The sequence below is a fragment of the Aquarana catesbeiana genome, linkage group LG01 (assembly GCF_042186555.1).
Source record: "Aquarana catesbeiana isolate 2022-GZ linkage group LG01, ASM4218655v1, whole genome shotgun sequence".
In the NCBI taxonomy this organism is placed as follows: Eukaryota; Metazoa; Chordata; class Amphibia; order Anura; family Ranidae; genus Aquarana; species Aquarana catesbeiana.
In genome coordinates, this window is record NC_133324.1 from 317,877,193 (window position 1) to 317,900,735 (window position 23,543).

General features: G+C 40.3%; 1 protein-coding gene and 1 non-coding gene across 5 annotated transcripts in view; both read right to left on the bottom strand.

The window, feature by feature from the left end:
• Positions 1-845: 845 nt before the first annotated feature.
• Positions 846-23,543, bottom strand: part of ACACB (acetyl-CoA carboxylase beta) — a 170,296-nt gene continuing 147,598 nt past the window's right edge. For all 4 annotated transcript variants that reach the window (XM_073629848.1, XM_073629831.1, XM_073629839.1 and 1 more), the window contains 9 exons: positions 23,382-23,478; positions 23,170-23,266; positions 18,085-18,220; positions 17,253-17,430; positions 14,865-14,977; positions 12,474-12,628; positions 11,894-12,064; positions 7,588-7,724; positions 846-1,540 (listed from right to left, as the gene is read on the bottom strand). In XM_073629848.1, the coding sequence (XP_073485949.1) occupies positions 1,414-1,540; positions 7,588-7,724; positions 11,894-12,064; positions 12,474-12,628; positions 14,865-14,977; positions 17,253-17,430; positions 18,085-18,220; positions 23,170-23,266; positions 23,382-23,478 (1,211 nt within the window). In that variant the 3' untranslated portion in view covers positions 846-1,413. The remainder of the gene's footprint in view (positions 1,541-7,587; positions 7,725-11,893; positions 12,065-12,473; positions 12,629-14,864; positions 14,978-17,252; positions 17,431-18,084; positions 18,221-23,169; positions 23,267-23,381; positions 23,479-23,543) is intronic.
• Positions 22,720-22,851, bottom strand: LOC141125035 (small nucleolar RNA SNORA3/SNORA45 family). Its single transcript, XR_012241337.1, has one exon. It is a non-coding gene; the product is annotated as a small nucleolar RNA SNORA3/SNORA45 family (small nucleolar RNA).

Sequence of the window (23,543 nt, forward strand, 5' to 3'; positions counted from 1 at the left end):
AAAAGTTTTGGCATCTTCAAAATAGGGGATAGATTATTATTTATTTTTTATTAGTATTGGTGGCGATCAGTGATTTTTAGCGGGACTGTGACATTGTAGTGGACAAATCTGACACTAAGTGACACTTTTTTGGGAACCAGTGACACCAATACAGTGTTCAGTGCTAAAAATATGCAGTGACATTGTACTAATGACACTGGCAGGGAAGGGGTTAACACCAGGGGCGATCAAGGGGTTAAGTGTGTTCCCTGGGAGTGTTTACTAACTGCACGGGGGATGGACTGACTGGGACAACTTCTTGCTTAGTAGGAAGACAAGATCTCTGTGTCCTCCCCTGTCTGAATAAAGATCTGCCTTGTTTACATAGGCAGATCCCCGTTCTGTCTGTGGTGAACAATCGCGGATGGCCAGCTTACATCGCGCTTACCGGACCCGCTGATTGGTTCCCCCGCTGGCCAATCAGTGTGTATGCCCACACAGGCCAGTGCACGACACGACGTACAGGTTAGTCATTTCGCACAGCCGAGCCACCTTGCCGCAGTACAACTGCGGCGGGTGGCCAGCAAGTGGTTAAGACATGGTCTACTATCGGTACAGGCCACTTCTTTGTGAACTTCTTTTCCACTGGATAGAGCTTGGCAATGATTTTTGGAGGGGTGAAAATGTTTTCTGGATTGACCCAATAATCACCAGGTGCCCATTCTATTTGTTCAGGAGCATAAACGCAGTGGGCGAGAGATAGAGAGGTGGTTAACGAATTTCACGGTGTCAGCGCTTAATAATAACCTGTCCAATCTGAATAAAATAATCTGTTATTTTTAAAAAAAATACAACAGTTCACTGTATTGGAGAATGATATTTTAATAAGGGTTGTGTGCAGGTGACAATTTCCTGAGTAAGTGTAATGCCAGACAGAATACTGCTATTGTCATATCACTCTCATATTTTACATCTCCGCTGTTCTTCTTCAATCATTAGCATGTTACATAAATAGATTATAATAGCACCATCAGATTACTGTATTTGTGCGTGTAACAAAGGTTAGATTAGAACCTCTTAGAAATTACTAAACTGATCCCAGAGCTGAATAAAAAGCCATACAGGTGGGCTCAAAGTGCATCCTAGAATCAATGAACTGTTATGGACAAATCGTTCATCAGTTATGCAGCACAGTTTAAAAAAAAAATACACACGTGATGGGTACAGTTATTGAAAAGGAAATTCAAAATATTCGCCTTATTCAGTAAAACAAGTGGTATCAGTCTTTGTTCAGATGAGTCACCGAGTGCTTCTTTGTACAAACAGCTTTCTTGAAAGGCACTTAGTGGCATGACTTGTTCTTATGGACGGCAGGTTGAAGACTGTCCTTACTGCAGTCTATGTTTATTGGAACAAAATTTCTCTCGGATTCTGTCAGCTGGAAGGACTATTATCCATAGTTGATAAAAGCCCTGTTAGCTGTGCTCTTTGTGCTGGTGTAATCTGCTGGGTCATATGGACAATGCAGTCCATGGTTACGTCAGGATTGGCTAGTACCAGGCTGAAAAATAAGATACAATTAGCCAAACAAAGAAAAATACTAGAGATGAGCTAAACATGAAAGTCATTTAGGCTGCATCATTTTGAGGTGGTAATACTGGCACAATGACTATGCAAAATACCCAATATCATGTTACAAATGTGGGGGCTGAATTATTAAAACCAAAGAAAAAAATAAGCACAAAATGGAGTTGTTTGAAGCATCCAATTTGTTTTATCACTTTTCCTGCATTTTAATAAATCATCTACTTGTGGAAGATTGCAACGAATATGATACATTCTACAACAGGCTTTACAAGGTACGTAGGTATTATATATATATATATATATATATATATATATATATATATATATATATACACACACAGTGGGTAAAATAAGTATTAAACACGTCATCATTTTTCTAGGTAAATATATTTCTAAAGGAACTATTGACATGAAATCTTCACCACATCTGTAACAACCCATGTGATCCATACATACAAAGAAACCAAAACAAATAAGTTCTGTGTAATAAAATGGAATGACACAGGGAAAAAGTATTGAACACGCTAACTGTAATGTATTTAATACTTTGTACAAAATCCTTTGTTGGTAATGGCAGCTTCAAGATGCCTCCTGTATGGAAAAACTAGTCGCATGCATTGCTCAGGTGTGATTTTTGGCCCATTCTTCCACACAAACTTCAAATCTTGAAGGTTCCGTGGCCTCGAATATGAACTCTGATCTTTAGCTCTTTCCATAGATTTTCTATTGGATTCAAGGCAGGTGATTGGCTGGGTCATTCTTTTAAACCAATTGAGAGTTTCCTTGGCTTTGTGTTCGGGATCATTGTCTTGCTGAAATGTTCACCTTTGTTTCATCTTCATCATCCTGGTAGATGGCAGCAGATTTTTATCAAGAATGTCTTGGTACCTTTTTCCATTCATCTCTCCTTCAATGATATGAAGTTTGCCAGTACTGTATGCTGAAAAACAGCCCCACACCATGATGTTCCCACCTCCAAACTTGACTGTTGCTATGATGTTTTTGAGGTTATGTGAAGTGCCATTTGACCTCCAAACATGATGTGTATTATGGCATCCAAAGAGTTCAATTTTGGTCTCATCTGACCAGACTATATTCTCTTAGTAATTCACAGGCTTGTCAAAATGTTGTGCACCAAACTTTAAACGAGCTTCAACATGCTTTTTTTTCAGCAACAAAGTCTTGCGCGGTGAGTGTGCATACAGGCCATGGCGATTTAGTGCATTACTTAGTGCCGGTTCACACTACCGCGACTTGGGATCCGACTTGTCAGACCTCAAGTCGCCCCAGATTCATACCAAACAGTGGCGGGGATCCAAGTCGGATCCCCGTTCATTGAAAGTCGGACACATGTCGCAGGGCAAAGTCGGATCCAAAGTAGGACGGCTGTCGTGTTGCCCCAGTGTGAACCGACCCTTATTGTTTTCTTTGAAACAATTGCACCTGCTAATTCCAGGTCTTTCTGAAGCTCCCCAAGTGGTCACTGGCGCTTAGACAACTCTGAGAATTCTTTTCACTCCTCTGTCAGAAATCCTGTGAGGAGCACCTGGTCGGAGCTCCTTACAGGATGCTCACTGGAACATTCAGAATATCAGAACCGATAGATTTCAGCTGGTGTCTTGGCTTTCCATGTCTTTTTGCCCCTCCATTTCTTCATGTGTTCAATACGTTTTTCCTTGTGTCATGCCATTTTATTACACAATGGGGTTGATTTACGAAAGGCAAATAGACTGTGCACTTTTGAAAGTGCAGTTGCACTCTGCAAGGGCAGTTGCTCCAGAGCTTAGTAAATAATGAAGAGCTCTGCTGACTTCCATCATCCAATCACGTGTAAGCAAAAATACTGTTTTTGTAATTTTCCTTGCACGTGATTGGATGATGGAAGTCAGCAGAGCTCTCCATCATTTACTAAGCTCTGGTGCAACTGCCCTTGCAGAGTGCAACTGCACTTTCAAAAGTGCACAGTCTATTTGTCTTTAGTAAATCAACCCCATAGCCTCATTTCTGAACTTATTTGTTTTGGTTTCTGTGTATGTATGGATTGCATGGGTTACTACCGACATGTGGTGAAAATTTCATGTCAATAGCATGAATATATTTACCTAAAAATATGGGGACGTGTTCAATACTTATATTACCCACTGTATATCCATATTTTATATCTATCCATTTAATTATTAATCACTTCAGCCCCAGAAGATTTACCCCCCTTCATGACCAGGCCATTTTTTGCGATACGGCACTGCGTTGTTTTAACTAACAATTGCGCGGTCGTGCGACACAGTACCCAAATAAAATTGATGTCCATTCCAACAAATAGAGTTTTCTTTTGGTGGTATTTGATCACCTCTGTGGTTTTTATTTTTTGCGATATAAACAAAAAAATACCGACAATTTTGAAAATTTGAAAAGGGGGCCTAATTTTTGTATATAGACTTCAGCTTTAGAACATAAATAGAACCTGCTTCAGCTCAAAGAAATTTGCAGGAACTCATTATGCCGCGTACACACGGTCGGACTCTTCGACCGGACTGGTCCGACAGACTTTCCAGCATACTTTCGACGGACTTCCGACGGACTTTCTAACGAACGGACTTGCCTACACACGATCACACCAAAGTCCGACGGATTCGTACGTGATGACGTACACCAGACTAAAATAAGGAAGTTGATAGCCAGTAGCCAATAGCTGCCCTAGCATTGGTTTTTGTCCGTTGGACTAGCATACAGATTTCTGGGTCCGGCGGAGTTATGACGTAAAGATTTGAAGCATGTTCCAAATCTAAAGTCCATCAGATTTGCGACTGGAAAAGTCCACTGAAGGTCCGGTGAAGCCCACACACGATCGGATTGTCCGCCGGCGTCCGTCAGACCAGTCCGGTCGAAAAGTCCGACCGTGTGTACGCGGCATTAGTGCTCATTTGTACACTCTTGGGTTGAATGTACACCTAAAATTTGGTTGCCAATTGGTTATACCTTAACATTATACCTTAAACTTGCCGTTTATTATATGTTAGATGCAGACATAACAAGCAGACACCTCACTTCTTACCAGTGTTCAGTGTACTCATGGTTATATTCCCATTTAAAAGTGTCTGTAGTAGTTCCCAGAATGCAAGATTACTTTGGAAATTTCAGAACAGAAAATATAAGAGCCAAAATATTTTTGCTGGTAAATACATAAATACTTAAAGTGGTTGTAAACCCTATTAAACCACTTGTACCTACAGGTAAGCCTATAATAAGATATAATAGGTACTGCAAAGATCTCCTAAACCTGCACTATTTAGGAGATATTTACCATATACGCTTGTGCCGACGTTGTCGGAGCATGCGCACTGAAAAACCACTCGATTGTGCAGTTTCTAGAGGGCCTGTGCCATGACAGGTGGCTCCCGCACACATGCACGGGAGTGACATCATTGTGGCTCTGGCCAATCACAGCGCGGAGCCCGGGAACCCGGAAATAACTCTGGGAGACATGTCGCCGGTCAAAGCGCTGCCACAGCTTCGATCTAAGGTGAGTATTTCATAATGAGCTAGTATGCGTTGCATACTAGCTCGTTATGCCTTGGTCTTGCAGGGGTTTTTTTTTTATATGGGTTTACAGCCACTTTAATACATAACTCTTCAGCACCATTAAAGTGGTTGTAAACTCTCAAAAAAAAAAAAACAACCTGCAAGACAAAGGCATAATGAGCTAGTAAGCATCGCCTACTAGCTCATTATGAAATACTTACCTTAGATCAAAGCTGTTGCAGCGGTCCCCGCACACAGCTGTGATTGGAAACATGTCTCCTGGAGTTATTTCCGGGTTCGCGGGCTCCGGTGCTGTGATTGGCAAGAGCCGCAAAGACGTCACTCCTGTGCATGCGAGCATGAGCGAGCCATTTCGATGACGTTGGCACATGCGTATACAGTGAATATCTCCTAAACAGTGCAAGTTTAGGAGATATTTACGGTACCTACAGGTAAGCCTTATTATAGGCTTACCTGGAGGTAAAAGTGGTAGTACAGGTTTTACAAGCACTTTAAGAATAAAGTCTTTGGGGGCTAATGCAGTATTAGACAGGACAGAATTAAGTTGTGGATAGTGTTAGGGGCTTATATTAAGGCCTGGGTTAAGGTTAGTAGATGTCATGCACTCATATACAGTAATGCAGAGAAGGGTGCTGAGACTAGGCCTGGGCTGTTCATCATTACAAGGTAGGTTGCTGTATTATTTTCAGTAGTTAACAGGTAAGGAATAGGTTAAAGTGCATCTATAACCAAGTATTATTTGTTTTTGGTATGTTAAAAGTATGAAAGGGTTAAACAACCAATTAGGTTTTCTTTTGCCGTCTGTGTCTCCACTACAGATTTTTTTCACTGCCTGTCCTGCACACAATGGTTCTATTATTAAAATAAAGTTTTGAGTCTTTGACTAGCGATGTACTTAAATGTTCATGTTGATGGGCGTTCTAGTGAAATGTTGTGTTTTCCATTCAGATGCATGCAGCTGTTTTTAAAACAAAAAACACAGCATTTGACCTATTTTGCCTGCAGTTTAAATGCTGCGTTCAAAGAAACATAGCGCAATGCAAAACAGGTCACATGTGGCCTCTGCACGGCCATGTATACTGCTATAATAAAATCGGTGAGCATTTGCTGACCTGAGTTTGAGGCACATTCCAAACCAATATTGTGTAAAAGTCAATCAGTGCCACAAAAAGTGCAATGTGCTAAGTAAATTAAATTAAAATTATTATACAAGTGTGCAATTATAAATTAAATTACTGCAGCTGCTGAACAGTCTCAGTGTATCACTTCACCATCTAGAATATTTATTATATAAATAGTGCAGCGCTACCCACTCTCATATGATTATTTAAATAAATAAATCAATCTAAACACAATGACAAATATAAACATTAAATATCCCTAATAACAAAATGTGAAAAAAGTTCATACATATATATCTCAGTCGACTTCTAGAATTTCTTGATTGCTGTGCATCAATATTCCACCGCTGTGTATCTATCACACTTCTCCAATATTATAACTTGTGCACACCTCCACCAGCTGTTATGCCTGCTCACCTCAACACTGAGCCACAAAAGCTCTGAATGGAAACTCATTCCTTTCTCCACTCGTATCTCAGCTCTCCTGCTCCAGCCTGTTATATAAACAGCTCACATATGAGACTTTTCCCTCAGGATATGGTCCGCTCATCTATTGATAAAGCCAATTGTAGGCGATACGTGTGTAGAGGGGAAGGAGCCCGAGCCTGTGACGTCACGCCATCAGAGTGGTGAGCGAGCGGACGTCTTATAATACTGCGATGAATGATTTTAGCTTTTGAAACCTTGTAAGTGCAATATTTTTAAGGGGGAAACCCAAATAAATAATTTAAATGGAGAGCACTATGTTTCCTGCATTTGTATTTGCATGAATACGGACCATATCCTGAGGGAAAAGTCTCATCTGTGAGCTGTTTATATAACAGGCTGGAGCAGGAGAGCTGAGATTCGAGTGGAGAAAGGAATGAGTTTCCATTCAGAGCTTTTGTGGCTCAGTGTTGAGGTGAGCAGGCATAACAGCTGGTGGAGGTGTGCACAAGTTATAATATTGGAGAAGTGTGATAGATACACAGCGGTGGAATATTGATGCACAGCAATCAAGAAATTATAGAAGTCGATTGAGATATATATATATATATATATATATATATATGAACTTTTTTCACATTTTTTTTATTAGGGATGTTTAATACTGTGTTTAGATTGATTTATTTATTTAAATAATTATATGAAAGTGGGTAGCGCTTCACTATTTATATAATAAACAATCCAAACCAAGTCAATCACAGGTAAACAAAGCAAGTCAACACAAGTCCTAAAAGTAATGAGTTGATGGGCTAAAGATTAGAATGGGCTTAATGATTAGGGATAGGGCAGAGGCATGGGGACACATGTAGTTGGGGGGGGGGAGCCCTGCAGGGGATAACTACTGCATCAGACTTTGGATACGATGGAAACTCACCCTCGAATGTGTTTTAGGGCATAATCTCTCTTTAGGTACTTTATGTTTTCACGGATTGCAGATTTTGCACCATCCTCCTCTTGTAAGTGCTTCTCCAGCCACTCAACCACTACTTGGTTATTGTCCCATAAGTATGTCTGGGGGAAAAAAAAATATAATAATATGCAAAAACCAGTCCAAAAAAAATGCACTGGCCCTAGTTTGACCAAATGGCTAACAAAAGAGAATTTCTATGACATTCTTAAATTTGCAAAACTTAAGTGTTACTATGCATGCGAACATCCACAACAAAAAATGATATAATAGTGCTATGTTGAGTGAGTGGGAATTATAATAAGCGACGTTGGTAGTCAACAAAACCTTCAGTAAAATGCTGTAAAATCTAGAAGACAAAGTAACGATTATATATGAAAAAAATGCGCCGCGCCCAGGGGTGTAACTGAATAACTGTAAATCTAAGTACAAATCATAGATAATAAAGCGTGCAAATCAAATAGAGCCTAAAGCTCTGATCACTTACTAAGATCACCTGCTGTGTGAGTCCTAAAGCTCTGATCACTTACTAAGATCACCTGCTGTGTGAATCCTATGACCAAACACACTAAAAAATAACTAGTGCAATAAAACACAAAGTGCAATGTGCATAGAAAAACGTAATAAGATAAATATACAATCCACAGTGATTAAAATATAATCATTCCTAATAAGATGTATATGCTAAAAAATGTTACACATATGTAGATCCACTGTGATTAAAATGAAAAAGAAAAAAAATTAAATAAAACAATATATATATTCGTAAAACACAAACAGAGTAAATCAATCACATGCATGGGCGAATTGAAACTATAATCGCCTTAATAAAAGTGTTCAAATCACATCCGTGAAAGAATCTTCCAATCCAGTAACATAAAGTGACCAAGTTCAAATAAAAGTCAGTGTAATGGTGATGGTTCAAAGAAAAAGTTCCGGTTTTGAATCAAACGTGCCCAAAGAAAAACATGCTGTGAAGTGCCTTGGTGACCCCCAATGTGATTGCGCTCACCTTGGAGCGTGTGACACAGGTTTTAATTGTGTCAATACACGCTTTTGGAGCCACCCCTGGGCTCAGTATTAGGTACAGCTGATTCCCACACTAGATTCTTTATGGCTCCACTCACATCAGACCATATAAAAGAAAAAGGCTAATATAGTATAATACCATAGGATACTTTTATTAAAATCACATCCAATCCCCACATGGGGTACTCACATTTATAAGGTGCTCATGTGCACCAAACATAACATAGGAAAAAACGGCTGTGCGGCGTGCTGCGGGGTGTGAGAGCTCCACAACCCAGCTCTGTGCTGATCGCTCCGTCCTGGCCCCTCCCCTACGCATCTTCGACACAGGGAGTCACGTGTCTTCATCAGGGGGATTCCTGATGAAGACGCGTAGGGGAGGGGCCAGGACGGAGCGATCAGCACAGAGCTGGGTTGTGGAGCTCTCACACCCCGCAGCACGCCGCACAGCCGTTTTTTCCTATGTTATGTTTGGTGCACATGAGCACCTTATAAATGTGAGTACCCCATGTGGGGATTGGATGTGATTTTAATAAAAGTATCCTACGGTATTATACTATATTAGCCTTTTTCTTTTATATGGTCTGATGTGAGTGGAGCCATAAAGAATCTAGTGTGGGAATCAGCTGTACCTAATACTGAGCCCAGGGGTGGCTCCAAAAGCGTGTATTGACACAATTAAAACCTGTGTCACACGCTCCAAGGTGAGCGCAATCACATTGGGGGTCACCAAGGCACTTCACAGCATGTTTTTCTTTGGGCACATTTGATTCAAAACCGGAACTTTTTCTTTGAACCATCACCATTACACTGACTTTTATTTGAACTTGGTCACTTTATGTTACTGGATTGGAAGATTCTTTCACGGATGTGATTTGAACACTTTTATTAAGGCGATTATAGTTTCAATTCGCCCATGCATGTGATTGATTTACTCTGTTTGTGTTTTACGAATATATATATTGTTTTATTTAATTTTTTTTCTTTTTCATTTTAATCACAGTGGATCTACATATGTGTAACATTTTTTAACATATACACCTTATTAGGAATGATTATATTTTAATCACTGTGGATTGTATATTTATCTTATTACGTTTTTCTATGCACATTGCACTTTGTGTTTTATTGCACTAGTTATTTTTTAGTGTGTTTGGTCATAGGATTCACACAGCAGGTGATCTTAGTAAGTGATCAGAGCTTTAGGACTCACACAGCAGGTGATCTTAGTAAGTGATCAGAGCTTTAGGCTCTATTTGATTTGCACGCTTTATTATCTATGATTTGTACTTAGATTTACAGTTATTCAGTTACACCCCTGGGCGCGGCGCATTTTTTTCATATATCATTTATCGCACGGTCATGAATACATGATCTGCGCCTGCAGCCGGGTAGCTGTTTGGTTGAATTTCCATTAAGGCACTGGATAATTGTGGCTCGCAGGATTTTTTTCCATAACAAAGTAACGATTATACTAAGTATAAAATTGAGGCGCTTTAAATAAATAGTGCACAATATGCTGCTGCGACTAAGCTTAAATCCAGGAATAAAAAATGCATACATGTGAATAAAATAAAAACATAATTATGGTGCTAATACATGTGTTAAAATTGCCAAAAAAAAAAAAAAAAAATTGCCAAAAAAAAAAAAAAAAAAAAATGCCAAAAAAAAAATCTTCAAATTGGTGATGTGACGGTTAGTATAAATAAAATAATAATGACACTCTGAGTAAAATGTCCAGGCAGAGATAAATAGTGGGAGAAAGTAAAAATAATTAAACAGTTCCTTCCCTTAATCCAGATTGATTGACTCACTGGGTTAGATCGTTTGTATCAGGATATTTAGTTTTTCTTGCATCCCACTTCAACAATTATACTGCTGGTGATTCGGCTCTCAGGATAAAGGTTTTATGCAAAGCAAGCAAAGAAAAAATAGATCATTGTGCAGTGAACTTACTAGATAGTACATAAGCAAAACAGAGACAAGAGATACACTCACAAACTCCCGGTCTATTAGAAGCATTCAAATAAGCAGATTGCAGTCAGCCGCTGTGGACGAGGTTTCCCATAGAGAAACAGCTGCTGTTAACCTTCAGGTGTATTGCAGCACTGAACGTCCTAAGCTCCTCCCACGCGTTACATCACTGACACGTGACTTTTTCAAGGATAAACCCAGGAAGCCACGGCCTCTATATTTAAGTCCTATGGCATTGTGGTTACCATGGAGACAGCGCTGTGTTCATTGGATCATCATACTGCTTTCTGCTACTAATGACATGTAAATATTTTGGCTTAAGCCTTATTTAATTGTTTTACAAAAAAAAGGGGAACATATATTTATAAATATAGGACTTAAATACAGAGGCCGTGGCTTCCTGGGTTTATCCTTGAAAAAGTCACGTGTCAGTGATGTAACGCGTGGGAGGAGCTTAGGACGTTCAGTGCTGCAATACACCTGAAGGTTAACAGCAGCTGTTTCTCTATGGGAAACCTCGTCCACAGCGGCTGACTGCAATCTGCTTATTTGAATGCTTCTAATAGACCGGGAGTTTGTGAGTGTATCTCTTGTCTCTGTTTTGCTTATGTACTATCTAGTAAGTTCACTGCACAATGATCTATTTTTTCTTTGCTTGCTTTGCATAAAACCTTTATCCTGAGAGCCGAATCACCAGCAGTATAATTGTTGAAGTGGGATGCAAGAAAAACTAAATATCCTGATACAAACGATCTAACCCAGTGAGTCAATCAATCTGGATTAAGGGAAGGAACTGTTTAATTATTTTTACTTTCTCCCACTATTTATCTCTGCCTGGACATTTTACTCAGAGTGTCATTATTATTTTATTTATACTAACCGTCACATCACCAATTTGAAGATTTTTTTTTTTTGGCATTTTTTTTTTTTTTTGGCAATTTTTTTTTTTTTGGCAATTTTAACACATGTATTAGCACCATAATTATGTATTTATTTTATTCACATGTATGCATTTTTTATTCCTGGATTTAAGCTTAGTCGCAGCAGCATATTGTGCACTATTTATTTAAAGCGCATCAATTTTATACTTAGTACTATTTGTTTGGTTATCTGATCACCCTATATTGATAGCAGCTTTAATTTACTGATTTTTTTATAGCACTAACTATATTGGTATATATATATTTTTAAGCACAATTTATTTATATCACACATATCTATCCACATCAGCGCTTGGTTTTTATTCATTTTTTTAAAGTAACGATTATACCTTAACAGTTCCTTCAGTTTCCATGAACCACCGACGAAGCATAGATTGGATATGGATGTCACTAAGCTCGCTGTTAGCATGAAGGATCTCCCTCTTCACCTCCTCTTCCAGGAGGAGACGACGCAGCCGCCAGTACATGAAAGTCCTTGCTTCCTTCCATTCTAAAATATCCTGATATTATATATAAGATTGTGGTAAATTTTTTTACACAGTCTTCAATCCTACGACAAATGCTAAACAGTACAATACAGTAGACAATTTAGCCTTATGTTTTCCTCTGTGCCCAAAGCACAGGATTATGCCTAACCTTGTACAACCTAATATATGTGCCGTAACTCATAGTATTCAAAAAGAATATAAAATATATAATAATATATAATAATATAAATGAAACACATCTACCTGTTATTAATTATTCTGCAACATATTTTTAAAAGTTCTAAATTCAGCGTTTATGTCCATTTTTAAGCTTATTATTTCCAAATTATTATCCTTTAAGGCTTTACAAAAAATACAAATGGGGCCTCTAGGTATGCTACCTAGGCCTACATGTGCACATCAGTTTTGTGAAAGACTTAACTGTAATGACTCCTTTTTCTTGCATTCTTCCAGGAGTGTCATGTAAATCAGCAAACTTCACAGCAATTTGGTGATAGATTGGCAGCAATATCTCCTCTCTAGCCTTTAGCTTCTTTTCCAGATTTTTGCGTTCTGCATCTGCCAGCTCTGGAGTACCTGACAGAATATAAAGGGTAGGATTAGACAAACAAGAGGAAAGGTCTGGTGACACACTTCCATCCCTAAATATAACAAATATACAAAACATCGCCCTGGGACTTTAAAAGGAGGTGAGCACAGTTTGCCACTAAGTAACAGAAGTAGGTACAGTATAAGTATTTATTCAAGAATTGGTATACATACATGGATGATAAAAACAGGAGCCAAGCCAATAAAATTGCACATAATAAAAATACATTGATACAAATGTCATACAATATTTACAGGCATCCGAAACTCCAACGCGTTTCGCGAGACCATAGCTCACTTCTTCAGGGGTAGATGCAGGTTTGATGTATCTAAATGAACAGAGAGCTGTGACACAGTGATGAATGGAAAGGCAATGGTAGGAGGGGTCAGAGGTAAAGGACCCCATACTTACCAATAGACAAAGCCAAGTGCTAGATTGCCAAAGGGCGTCAGCGGCAAGTGTGTGACATGATAGCTGAAGGGGAGAAACCGAACACAGACACCACCAGGGAACAATTGAATGGCAGACATGGCATGGGTGGAAGTATGTGGTCCTTAAAGAGGAAGTAAACCCCGCCAAAAAAATCGTATTTTTCTAATATTTATATGTTTTTAACATTGCAAAGCAATCGATATATAAATTACTCCTAAACAAGCGTTAGAAGTACCTTTTTTTCTGTTTTATTTTGCTGTCTCTTCCGGGTATCATCCGCACCATTCTTAATAATGTTTTCCGAAGCCGATGCCATTAGTTCATATCACTGCCAAAATCTCGCGCATGCGCCGTAGCATCGTAACCAAGGGGGAGTATCAGGAAGGCTAGAATATTTTCAGCATCGCAAGACTTCTCCTCTGTGCCATTCAGAGGGGAGTCTCGCTCACTGTCTATTCCAGACATGCAGGAAATAAACAAACGGCACACTATACATGCCGTTAAGGAAAGAGCATACTGCGCAATCGCACATGGCGTCATCGCAGATAAAAAGACGTTTTTTACTGAAACTACACAAGTAAGTGCACTTTCACAGGCAGCGATTAGCTGCCTGTTATGTAGTTTCTGATAAGATTAAGTTGTATCTGAGGGTTTACAACCACTTTAAATGTCTCAATATGTAAATTGGTTGATATCAGCTGTAACACAAATGTATATATCAATAGATGCCAAACAATAGCAGAATAGACATAAATTTATGTAGTATATAGTATAGTTGTATATGTAAAAGCATATATGCTGTAACACAAGTATATGTGTCAATCATTGCTAAATAAACAGAGTAGACAAAAATTGTATAATTATGTGTTGTGAAAGCATGCATAAACTGACCTGATCGGAACGGACATAGAGACCAAGGGTAAGTATGAATAACCAAAAATATATCTAGGGAGACAATCCCTAGAAAGGGGGGGAAAAAACAAGGTGTGAAAAAAAGTGTGAATGAAAAAATCAATATCAAGCACGAACTAAGTGCTGAGGTAAAAAGAGTGTGTTTTCCCTTTTACAGGATAGATGGCTTAACAGCAGCAGAGACCACTGTGGTGTGTGCAGTGCGAGCAAGTGAGAGCGGAATTTATTTCTATTCTGCTATTGTTTGGCATCTATTGATATATATATTTGTGTTATAGCTGATATCAACCAATTTACATATTGAGACATGTAAGGGCCACATAATTCCACCAATGCAATATCTGCTGTCCGATTATTCCCTGGTGGTGTCTGTGTTCGGCTTCACTCCTTTAGCTCCCTTGCCACACACTTGCCGCAGCCACCCTTTGGGAATCCAGCAATGGGCACTTTGGCTTTGTCTATTGGTAAGTATGGGGTCCATCAACTCTGACCCCTCCTACCATTGCCTTTACGTTCATCATTGTGTCACATCTCTCTGTTCATTTAGATACATCAAACCTGCATCTACACCTGAAGAAGCGAGCTATGGTCTTGCGAAACGCGTCATTTTTTCTGATGCCTGTACATATTGTATGAAAATTGTATCAATGTATTTTTATCATGTGCAATTTTATTGGCTTAGCTACTGTTTTTATCATTCATGTATGTATACCAATTCTTGAATAAATACCTATACTGTACCTACTTCTGTTACTTAGTGACAAACTGTGCTCACCTCATTTAAAGTCCCAGGGTGACTTTTTGTATATGGGTAGGTTAAGACAAGCATTTTATTACAGTTCAAAATGCATAGTGCTCTGAGAGAAATGTTTTACTCACCAAGCTGTTCTACAATCTGGGCGTAAACTTTGTCTAGTCTTCTCATGGACTTGATCAAGTCCTTCCTTCTAAAGCGAATCTCAACTGTTCCCTCTGCTTCTAAGACACCCCCTCTAAAAGCAGTTTTCAAACAGATATATGTTCAAATGGATATTTTTCATGGTTGCATTGGCATTGGCAGTACAGTTAGTCATTAACTAGAAATGCTTAGATTAATGGAGGATATACAGTGGGGACGGAAAGTATTCAGACCCCCTTACATTTTTCACTCTTTGTTATATTGCAGCCATTTGCTAAAATCATTTAAGTTCATTTTTTTCCTCATGAATGTACACACAGCACCTCATATTGACAGAAAAACACAGAATTATTGACATTTTTGCAGATTTATTAAAAAAGAAAAAATGAAATATCACATGGTCCTAAGTATTCAGACCCTTTGCTGTGACACTCCTATATTTAACTCAGGTGCTGTCCATTTCTTCTGATCATCCTTGAGATGGTTCTACACATTTGAGTCCAGCTGTTTTTGATTATACTGATTGGACTTGATTAGGAAAGCCACACACCTGTCTATATAAGACCTTACAGCTCACAGTGCATGTCAGAGCAAATATGAATCACAAGGTCAAAGAAACTGCCTGAAGATCTCAGAGACAGAATTGTGGCAAGGCACAGATCCGGCCAAGGTTAAAAAAAATGTCTGCTGCACTCAATGTTCCTAAGAGCACAGTGGCCTCCATAATCCTTAAATGGAAGACGTTTGGGATGACCAGAACCCTTCCTAGAGCTGGCCGTCCAGCCAAATTGAGCTATGGGGGGAGAAGAGCCTTGGTGAGAGAGGTAAAGAAGAACCCAAAGATCACTGTGGCTGAGCTCCAGAGATGCAGTCGGGAGATGGGAGAAAGTTGTAGAAAGTCAACCATCACTGCAGCCCTCCACCAGTCGGGGCCTTATGGCAGAGTGGCCCGACGGAAGCCTCTCCTCAGTGCAAGACACATGAAAGCCCGCATGGAGTTTGCTAAAAACACCTGAAGGACTCCAAGATGGTGAGAAATAAGATTCTCTGGTTTGATGAGACCAAGATAGAAATGTTTGGCCTTAATTCTAAGCGGTATGCGTGGAGAAAACCAGGCACTGCTCATCACCTGTCCAATACAGTCCCAACAGTGAAGCATGGTGGTGGCAGCATCATGCTGTGGGGGTGTTTTTCAGCTGCAGGGACAGGACGACTGGTTGCAATCGAGGGAAAGATGAATGCGGCCAAGTACAGGGATATCCTGGACAAAAACCTTCTCCAGAGTGCTCAGGACCTCAGACTGGGCCGAAGGTTTGCCTTCCAACAAGACAATGACCCTAAGCACACAGCTAAAATAACAAAGGAATAGCTTCACAACAACTCCGTGACTGTTCTTGAATGGCCCTGCCAGAGTCCTGACTTAAACCCAATTGAGCATCTCTGCAGAGACCTAAAAATGGCTGTCCACCAACGTTTACCATCCAACCTGACAGAACTGGAGAGGATCTGCAAGGAGGAATGGCAGAGGATCCCCAAATCCAGGTGTGAAAAACTTGTTGCATCTTTCCCAAAAAGACTCATGGCTGTATTAGATCAAAAGGGTACTTCTACTAAATACTGAGCAAAGGGTCTGAATACTTAGGACCATGTGATATTTCAGTTTTTCTTTTTTAATAAATCTGCAAAAATGTCAACAATTCTGTGTTTTTCTGTCAATATGGGGTGCTGTGTGTACATTAATGAGGAAAGCAAATGAACTTAAATGATTTTAGCAAATGGCTGCAATATAACAAAGGGTAAAAAATTTAAGGGGGTCTGAATACTTTCCGTCCCCACTGTACGTCATGTACTTCTACACAGATGTATAAACATACGTGTATACCCAACAAAGCTGCTACCAGTGGAGTACAGAGAAGTTCTGTGACACAGTGCTGCTCCCAGGGAGCTCTTTAAAGCATCAGACACTGGACAGCAGTGGTAGACATTGGGTTGTGGGTCACCAGATCATTATTTAGCATAGAGGGCCTTTGAAATATATTCTGCATTACTGATTTAAAAAGTAAAAGAAATTGAAAGTTGTTAAACAGCTATAGGCATTCTTTTATAGTAGCTGTAAGGGATACAGTTTTGCATCAAAAAAGATCAAAACTATATTGGTCTTAATACATCCATTTAAAACATGTCAAAATTAAAGCCATCTGCTTAGTACAACTGTCTAATGGGTGCTATTAGGTCAATCTGAAAGTATACAGTGCAAAAGGTCAAGTGCCAGATGTTGCAGTCACCATTACTAAAGCATTACCAAGTAGGAAAGAAAGCTACTGAAAAAAAATAGGTGAAGTGATGGAGTGATTAGTGAGACTACACACCTGCTGTCCTTGTCAGCATAAAGCTCCATGTAGTTAGGATTAATGGTAGGATCTATGACAACCCATGATCCTCCTCTTAGCTCCGCAAAAGGTGGGATGTAGACCAAAACAGGTTGCTTGAATTCTTTCAGGCTGTCCACAATGTATGCCCCAAATTTTAGCACTTGATCATACATGTCTGGAAAAAGCAGTGCACACACATAAATACAATCAGCACACACAGTACAAAGCTACTTCTCTATAATGCCAATCCTGTTTGTTTCTTGAAAGAGACAAGGTGAAAATGAGCAAGGCAAAAAACACATTCATTACTAATGCCACCTTTCCCAGGTCTCTGATCAACAGCTGCTATCTGACACAGGGTCATACTGCAAACTGTGTAGTATAATGTGTGACAAGAAGGAGAAGGGATAGAAGAGGGAAGCAACATCCTCTCACTCTACTGCTTCCAACTGTCAATTACCACAATGTTACAAAGGAGCAAGATGCCAAATGTCACCTCTGGCAGGACAACGGGGACAGATGTTAGCTTCAAACCTAGCTCAAAAGTAGTTTTCGATCATAAAAGTGTAATATAACAAGGATTTATGATATGTTTAATACAACAACCATATATTGTTTAGAAGAGTTAGCATTAGAGAAAACAAAATTTTCTATGGAGTAAAGCGACAACTTAAGCTGACACTGCATTCAGCATGTACGCATTCATGGCAAGATGTTACTTAAACAAAATATTGTATCATAAATGGGATATGCATATGAACACATTTTTTTAATTTTCTGAGTTGGGTCACTCTTATAGAAATTTTGAGTCAAAGATTGTAGGACTTACCTTTCATACCCCCAGAAAATCCTCTCCAATTTGCAAAGATAATTAATGGCAGTTTCTCGCGGTTAAAGTCTTTAATTGCCTGTGCAGTCTTAAATGCAGAATCTGGGAACCAAACCTGTCCAGCCTGTTGAATGATCTAAAACAAACCATCACATCTACATTAAAAATACAAAATATAATCTGTTTAATAAATGCCTGACTTCATTTAAAAATCCAGACAATTTTAGCGTAGGGAAGAGGTTAGGATCTTTGTCAGGTTTTCGACGCTGTGTTCCCAGTAGAGAAATGAAATAAAAAAAAAAAAAAATGGTCAAAGTTCTACCCTTCCCCATTCTAAAAAAAAACTGTTATTTTGACTGACAATGATGTAAAAGATGTACCATGCCCTGTTCCCTGTTTTTCAGATCTAAAATGCACTGGTTCCCTTGCATTGGTGATTGTAGGTATTTCTATGATACTTAAAGCGTAACTAACACAATCTTATCTTCAAGCCCCATCTTATAATGCCTTATTCTACATCAAGTGGTCTTCTGCTATCTGGGAATAGACCTCACTCTGGAGTTGCCTTCGAATTGCTGATTTTTATCTGGTTATCTTCTACCATTTGATGTACCACAGTACGGTCATGTTATCGAACTGTTGATATTCTGGTTATGTCACTGCACTTTTTATATTGTCACAGTGCTTGGGACCCTACATGCATATATCTCTCTATATGCCATGACTACATTACATATCTATATCTAACATTGTATTTTGTATGTCAATGTACTGTGACCTTTACTGGTAAATAAAGGAATTACAAAAGAATATATATAAAGAAGACAGGGGACACTGGAAAATTGAACCAAGCACTGTAGCATCTTCAGGTAATAGGGACACATCATTCTATAAGGGACCAGGTGGCAGCATCACTTGTTACAATAAGTAGCATTATAGCAATAACCAGTATGCATGAGCATTAGTGGGGCTCATTATCAGGTCTTGAAACATTTCTGCATAAGATCGCATATTATTCCTTTTACTGCATAAGTTGTGGCAGGTCCACTTAGTAAGTGATCACTACAAATGAAGGGTGGATCTCTAAATACCTTCTATAGTTGATAACAGTTACAGTGCCTTGCAAAAGTATTCACCCCCCTTGGCTTTTTACCTATTTTGTTACATTACAGCCTTTAGTTCAATGTTTTTTTTAATCTGAATTATATGTGATATATCAGAACACAATAGTCTAAGTTGGGGAAGTAAAATAAAAAAATATATACATAAAACAATTTTTTATAAATAAAAAACTGATAATTGGCATGTGCGTATGTATTCACCCCCTTTGTTATGAAGCCCATAAATAGCTCTGGTGCAACCAATTACCTTCAGAAGTCACATAATTAGTAAAATGATGTCCACCTGTGTGCAATCTAAGTGTCACATGATCTGTCATTACCTATACACACCTTTTTGAAAGGCCCCAGAGGCTGCAACACCTAAGCAAGAGGCACCACTAACCAAACACTGCCATGAAGACCAAGGAACTCTCCAAACAAGGGACAATGTTGTTGAGAAGTACAAGTCAGGGTTAGGTTATAAAAAAATATCCAAATCTTTGATGATCCCTAGGAGCACCATCAAATCTATCATAACCAAATGGAAAGAACATGGCACCAGGGCCGGCGCTACCACTAGGCGAAGTAGGGAGCCGCCTAGGGGGCGCAACCACGGCCTCTGTCCTGGGGAAGCTTCAGGCGTGTGTGATCTGGCTCTCCTCTCCTGATCGCTCGCCCCATTCAGTGTCGGGAACACATCCGTTGTGTGCCACCGCCAATCCCCCATGTGTTCTGCTGAGCGCCATGCTGCGCTGTGACATCTCCTCACACAATAATATCTCACAGCGCCGCTCCGGGACTCCTTTGCTCCAGCCTGTCCCTTTGGTGCAGCGCTGTGTGTCTGTGTGTGCAGCAGAGCGGGGCTCGGTGGAGATGGGAGCATTGGAGATGCAGCGTCTGTTAGCTGACCTCCTGCCCAGCGGGAACACCATGGAGCGGGTGGATGACGCTGGCCTGGCCCCGGCGGGGACATCATGGAGCGGGTGGTTGGCGCTGGAGGAGACCACTAAGCAATTCTGCACACCCAGTGCTGAGGAGAGCCTTGACAATGTTTGATGAAGCCACGAAGAGCAGAGGTAAGGAGGAGGATGGATCTGCACCGAGCTGTGTGGAGGGGGGGGTGAGTAGTGCAGGAAGTTAGGTGTGGGTCTGTGTATGTGTCAGGTAGAGGGGTCAGGTAGGTCAGTGTAGGTGTCAGGAAGGGGGGTCAGTGTAGGTGTCAGGTAGGTCAGTGTAGGTGTCAGGTAGGTGGGTGAGTGTATGTGTCAGGTAAGTGTCAAGAAGGGGGGTCAGTGTAGGTGTCAGGTAGGTGGGTGAGTGTATGTGTCAGGTAGGTGTCAGGAAGGGGGGTCAGTGTAGGTGTCAGTATAATAGTCAGTGTAGGTGTCAGGAAGGGGGGTCAGTGTATGTGTCAGGTAGGTCAGTGTATGTGTCAGGGTAATAGTCAGTGTAGGTGTAAGTGTATGTGTCAGGTAGGTGTGTCAGTGTAGGTGTCAGGTAGGTCAGTGTATGTGTCAGGTAGGTGGGTGAGTGTATGTGTCAGGTAGGTGTCAGGAAGGGGGGTCAGTGTATGTGTCAGTGTAATAGTCAGTGTAGGTGTCAGGTAGGTCAGTGTAGGTGTCACGTAGGTCAGTGTAGGTGTCAGGTAGGTCAGTGTAATGATCAGGTGCGTCAGTGTAGGGTTCAGGTGGGTCAGTGTAATGTGAGTGGTGCAGGAAGTAGGAGTCAGGTGGATCAGTGTGTCAGGGGGTCAGCATAGGGGTCAGATAGGTCACATGTATTGCAGGGGCAGGTTAAAGTGGAGTCAGGGGCGCAGCTGGGGGGAGGAGGGGCGGCAAAATTAGGTATCGCCTAGGGTGTCAAAGATCCTTGCACTAGCCTTGCATGGCACAACAGCAAACCTGCCAAGAGACGGCCGCACAAGAAAAAGTCACGGACCAGGCAAGGAGGGCATTAATCAGAGAGGCAGCACAGAGACCTAAGGTAACCCTGGAGGAGCTGCATAGTTCCACAGCAGAGACTGGAGTATTTGTACATAGGACGACTATAAGCCATACTCTCCATAGAGTTGGGCTCTATGGCAGAGTGGCCAGAAGAAAGCCATTACTTTCAGCAAAAAACAAAATGGCACGTTTGGAGTTTTGTGAAAAGGCATGTGGGAGACTCCCAAAAAGTATGGAGGAAGGTGCTCTGGTCTGATGAGACTAAAATTGAACTTTTTGGCAATCAAAGAAAAACGCTATGTCTGACGCAAACCCAACACATCACATCACCCAAAGAACATAATCCCCACAGTGAAACATGGTGGTGGCAGCATCATGCTGTGGGGATGTTTTTCAGCATTCGGGACTGGGAAACTGGTCAGAGTCGAGGGAAAGATGGATGGTGCTAAATACAGGGATATTCTTGAGCAAAATCTGTACCACTCTGCGTGTGATTTGAGGCTAGGACCGAGGTTCACCTTCCAGCAGGACAATGACCCCAAACACACTGCTAAAGCAACACTTGAGTGGTTTAAGGGGAAACATGTAAATGTGTTGGAATGGCCTAGTCAAAGCCCAGATCTCAATCCAATAGAAAATCTGTGGTCAGACTTAAAGATTGCTGTTCACAAGCGCAAACCATCCAACTTGAAGGAGCTGGAGCAGTTTTGCAAGGAGGAAAGGGCAAAAATCCCAGTGGTAAGATGTGGCAAGCTCATAGAGACGTATCCAAAGCGACTTGGAGCTGTGCTAGCCGCAAAAGGTGGCTCTACAAAGTATTGACTTTAGGGGGGTGAATAGTTATGCACATTGACTATTTCTGTTATTTTGTCCTATTTGTTGTTTGCTTCACAATAAAAATAAAAAAAAAAAACATCTTCAAAGTCGTGGGCATGTTTTGTAAATTAAATGATGCAAATCCTCAAACAATCCATGTTAAATCCAGGTTGTGAGGCAACAAAACACAAAAAATTCCAAGGGGAGTGAATACTTTTGCAAGGCACTGTATGATCATCTACAGGCACTCTAGAAGGGCAAAAGAAAAAGCTAAGCTTTGTGGTTTGTATGCTTTACTGCACATTCCTTTATGCACTATAAAATAAATTCTAAAAGTACCCCATACACATAGCCTTTTAGTTTCATCAAAACAGTCATGCTTTTTTCTGTTGACAAAGAAATCACAATGATCATCAAAGCCCTAATCCCTAAATTCTTGGATAAACTTAATAAAGTGGTGGTTGGGATTCGCTGGTTCAAATCCCAACCACGACACTACCTGCCTGGAGTTTGCATGTTCTCCCTGTGCCTGCGTGGGTTTCCTCCGGGTACTCCGGTTTCCTCCCACACTCCAAAGACATGCTTGTAGGTTAATTGAATCCTGTCTAAATTGGCCCTAGTATGTATGAATGTGAGTTAGGGACCTTAGATTGTAAGCTCCCTGAGGGTAGGGACTGATGTGAATGTATAATATATATATGTAAAGCTCTGCGTAAATTGACGGTGCTATACAAGTACCTGAAATAATAAATAATAATAATAAACTGTGTTGTAACAGACAGTGCTGTACCGGAGACTGGCTGAGCTATGTGAAGAACCAACCAGGGAATGAAGATCAGCAATCACTGTCCGAAAACTCTAGCACACCAAGACCATTAACAGGACAAAGGTGTGACTCTAATCTTGAAATGATCATAATTTTGAATAATTATCTGGATGTCGAGGAGATCTCCAAAGAGAAGTACAAAAGAGGTATTGCTTGATCTTTCTGATTACTCAGAGAGAACAGGAATTGCTCAATGAATTTTCAACTCACTGGCATCCTGATACATAGCATTCATGGAATGTAAAAGTTTTATGTCTATTTGAGTACAGGTTGTCGTGTTATCTCATTAGAATTGTCCAGATTATGAAACGCTTTATGCCTGTATGTAAATACCATAACATCTGGTCTTTGTCACCACATCAGCTCACTGCTTTTTATATGGAGACATTACTAAAATTACCTTAGCTTCAGAATCAGGATTTGCTGGATCAGCAGGCACTGCCATTTCCACACTTCGGGTCTCCACAGCAATAACTCCAAGAGGTATTCCTCCCAGCCTACAAAGAAAATGGAAATAATCTTGTAACATGAACTCAGCTTTACCTGGTGATTGATAAGTATACAATCCGAATTTAGTAAATAAATGGTAGAATGGTATGACGTTGACATTACCTTGCTCTTCCTACCACAACAGTCTGTGCCCAGCGCTGCATGATCTCCATGAAGCTTCCATGGTCAAAGAACCCGCTCTGCCATGCCCCTTTGGTGGCTAAAATTAAAAAGTTGTCCTTGATTAAAGCTAATTTTCAAATCTGAAGTACATTGACAGAATGG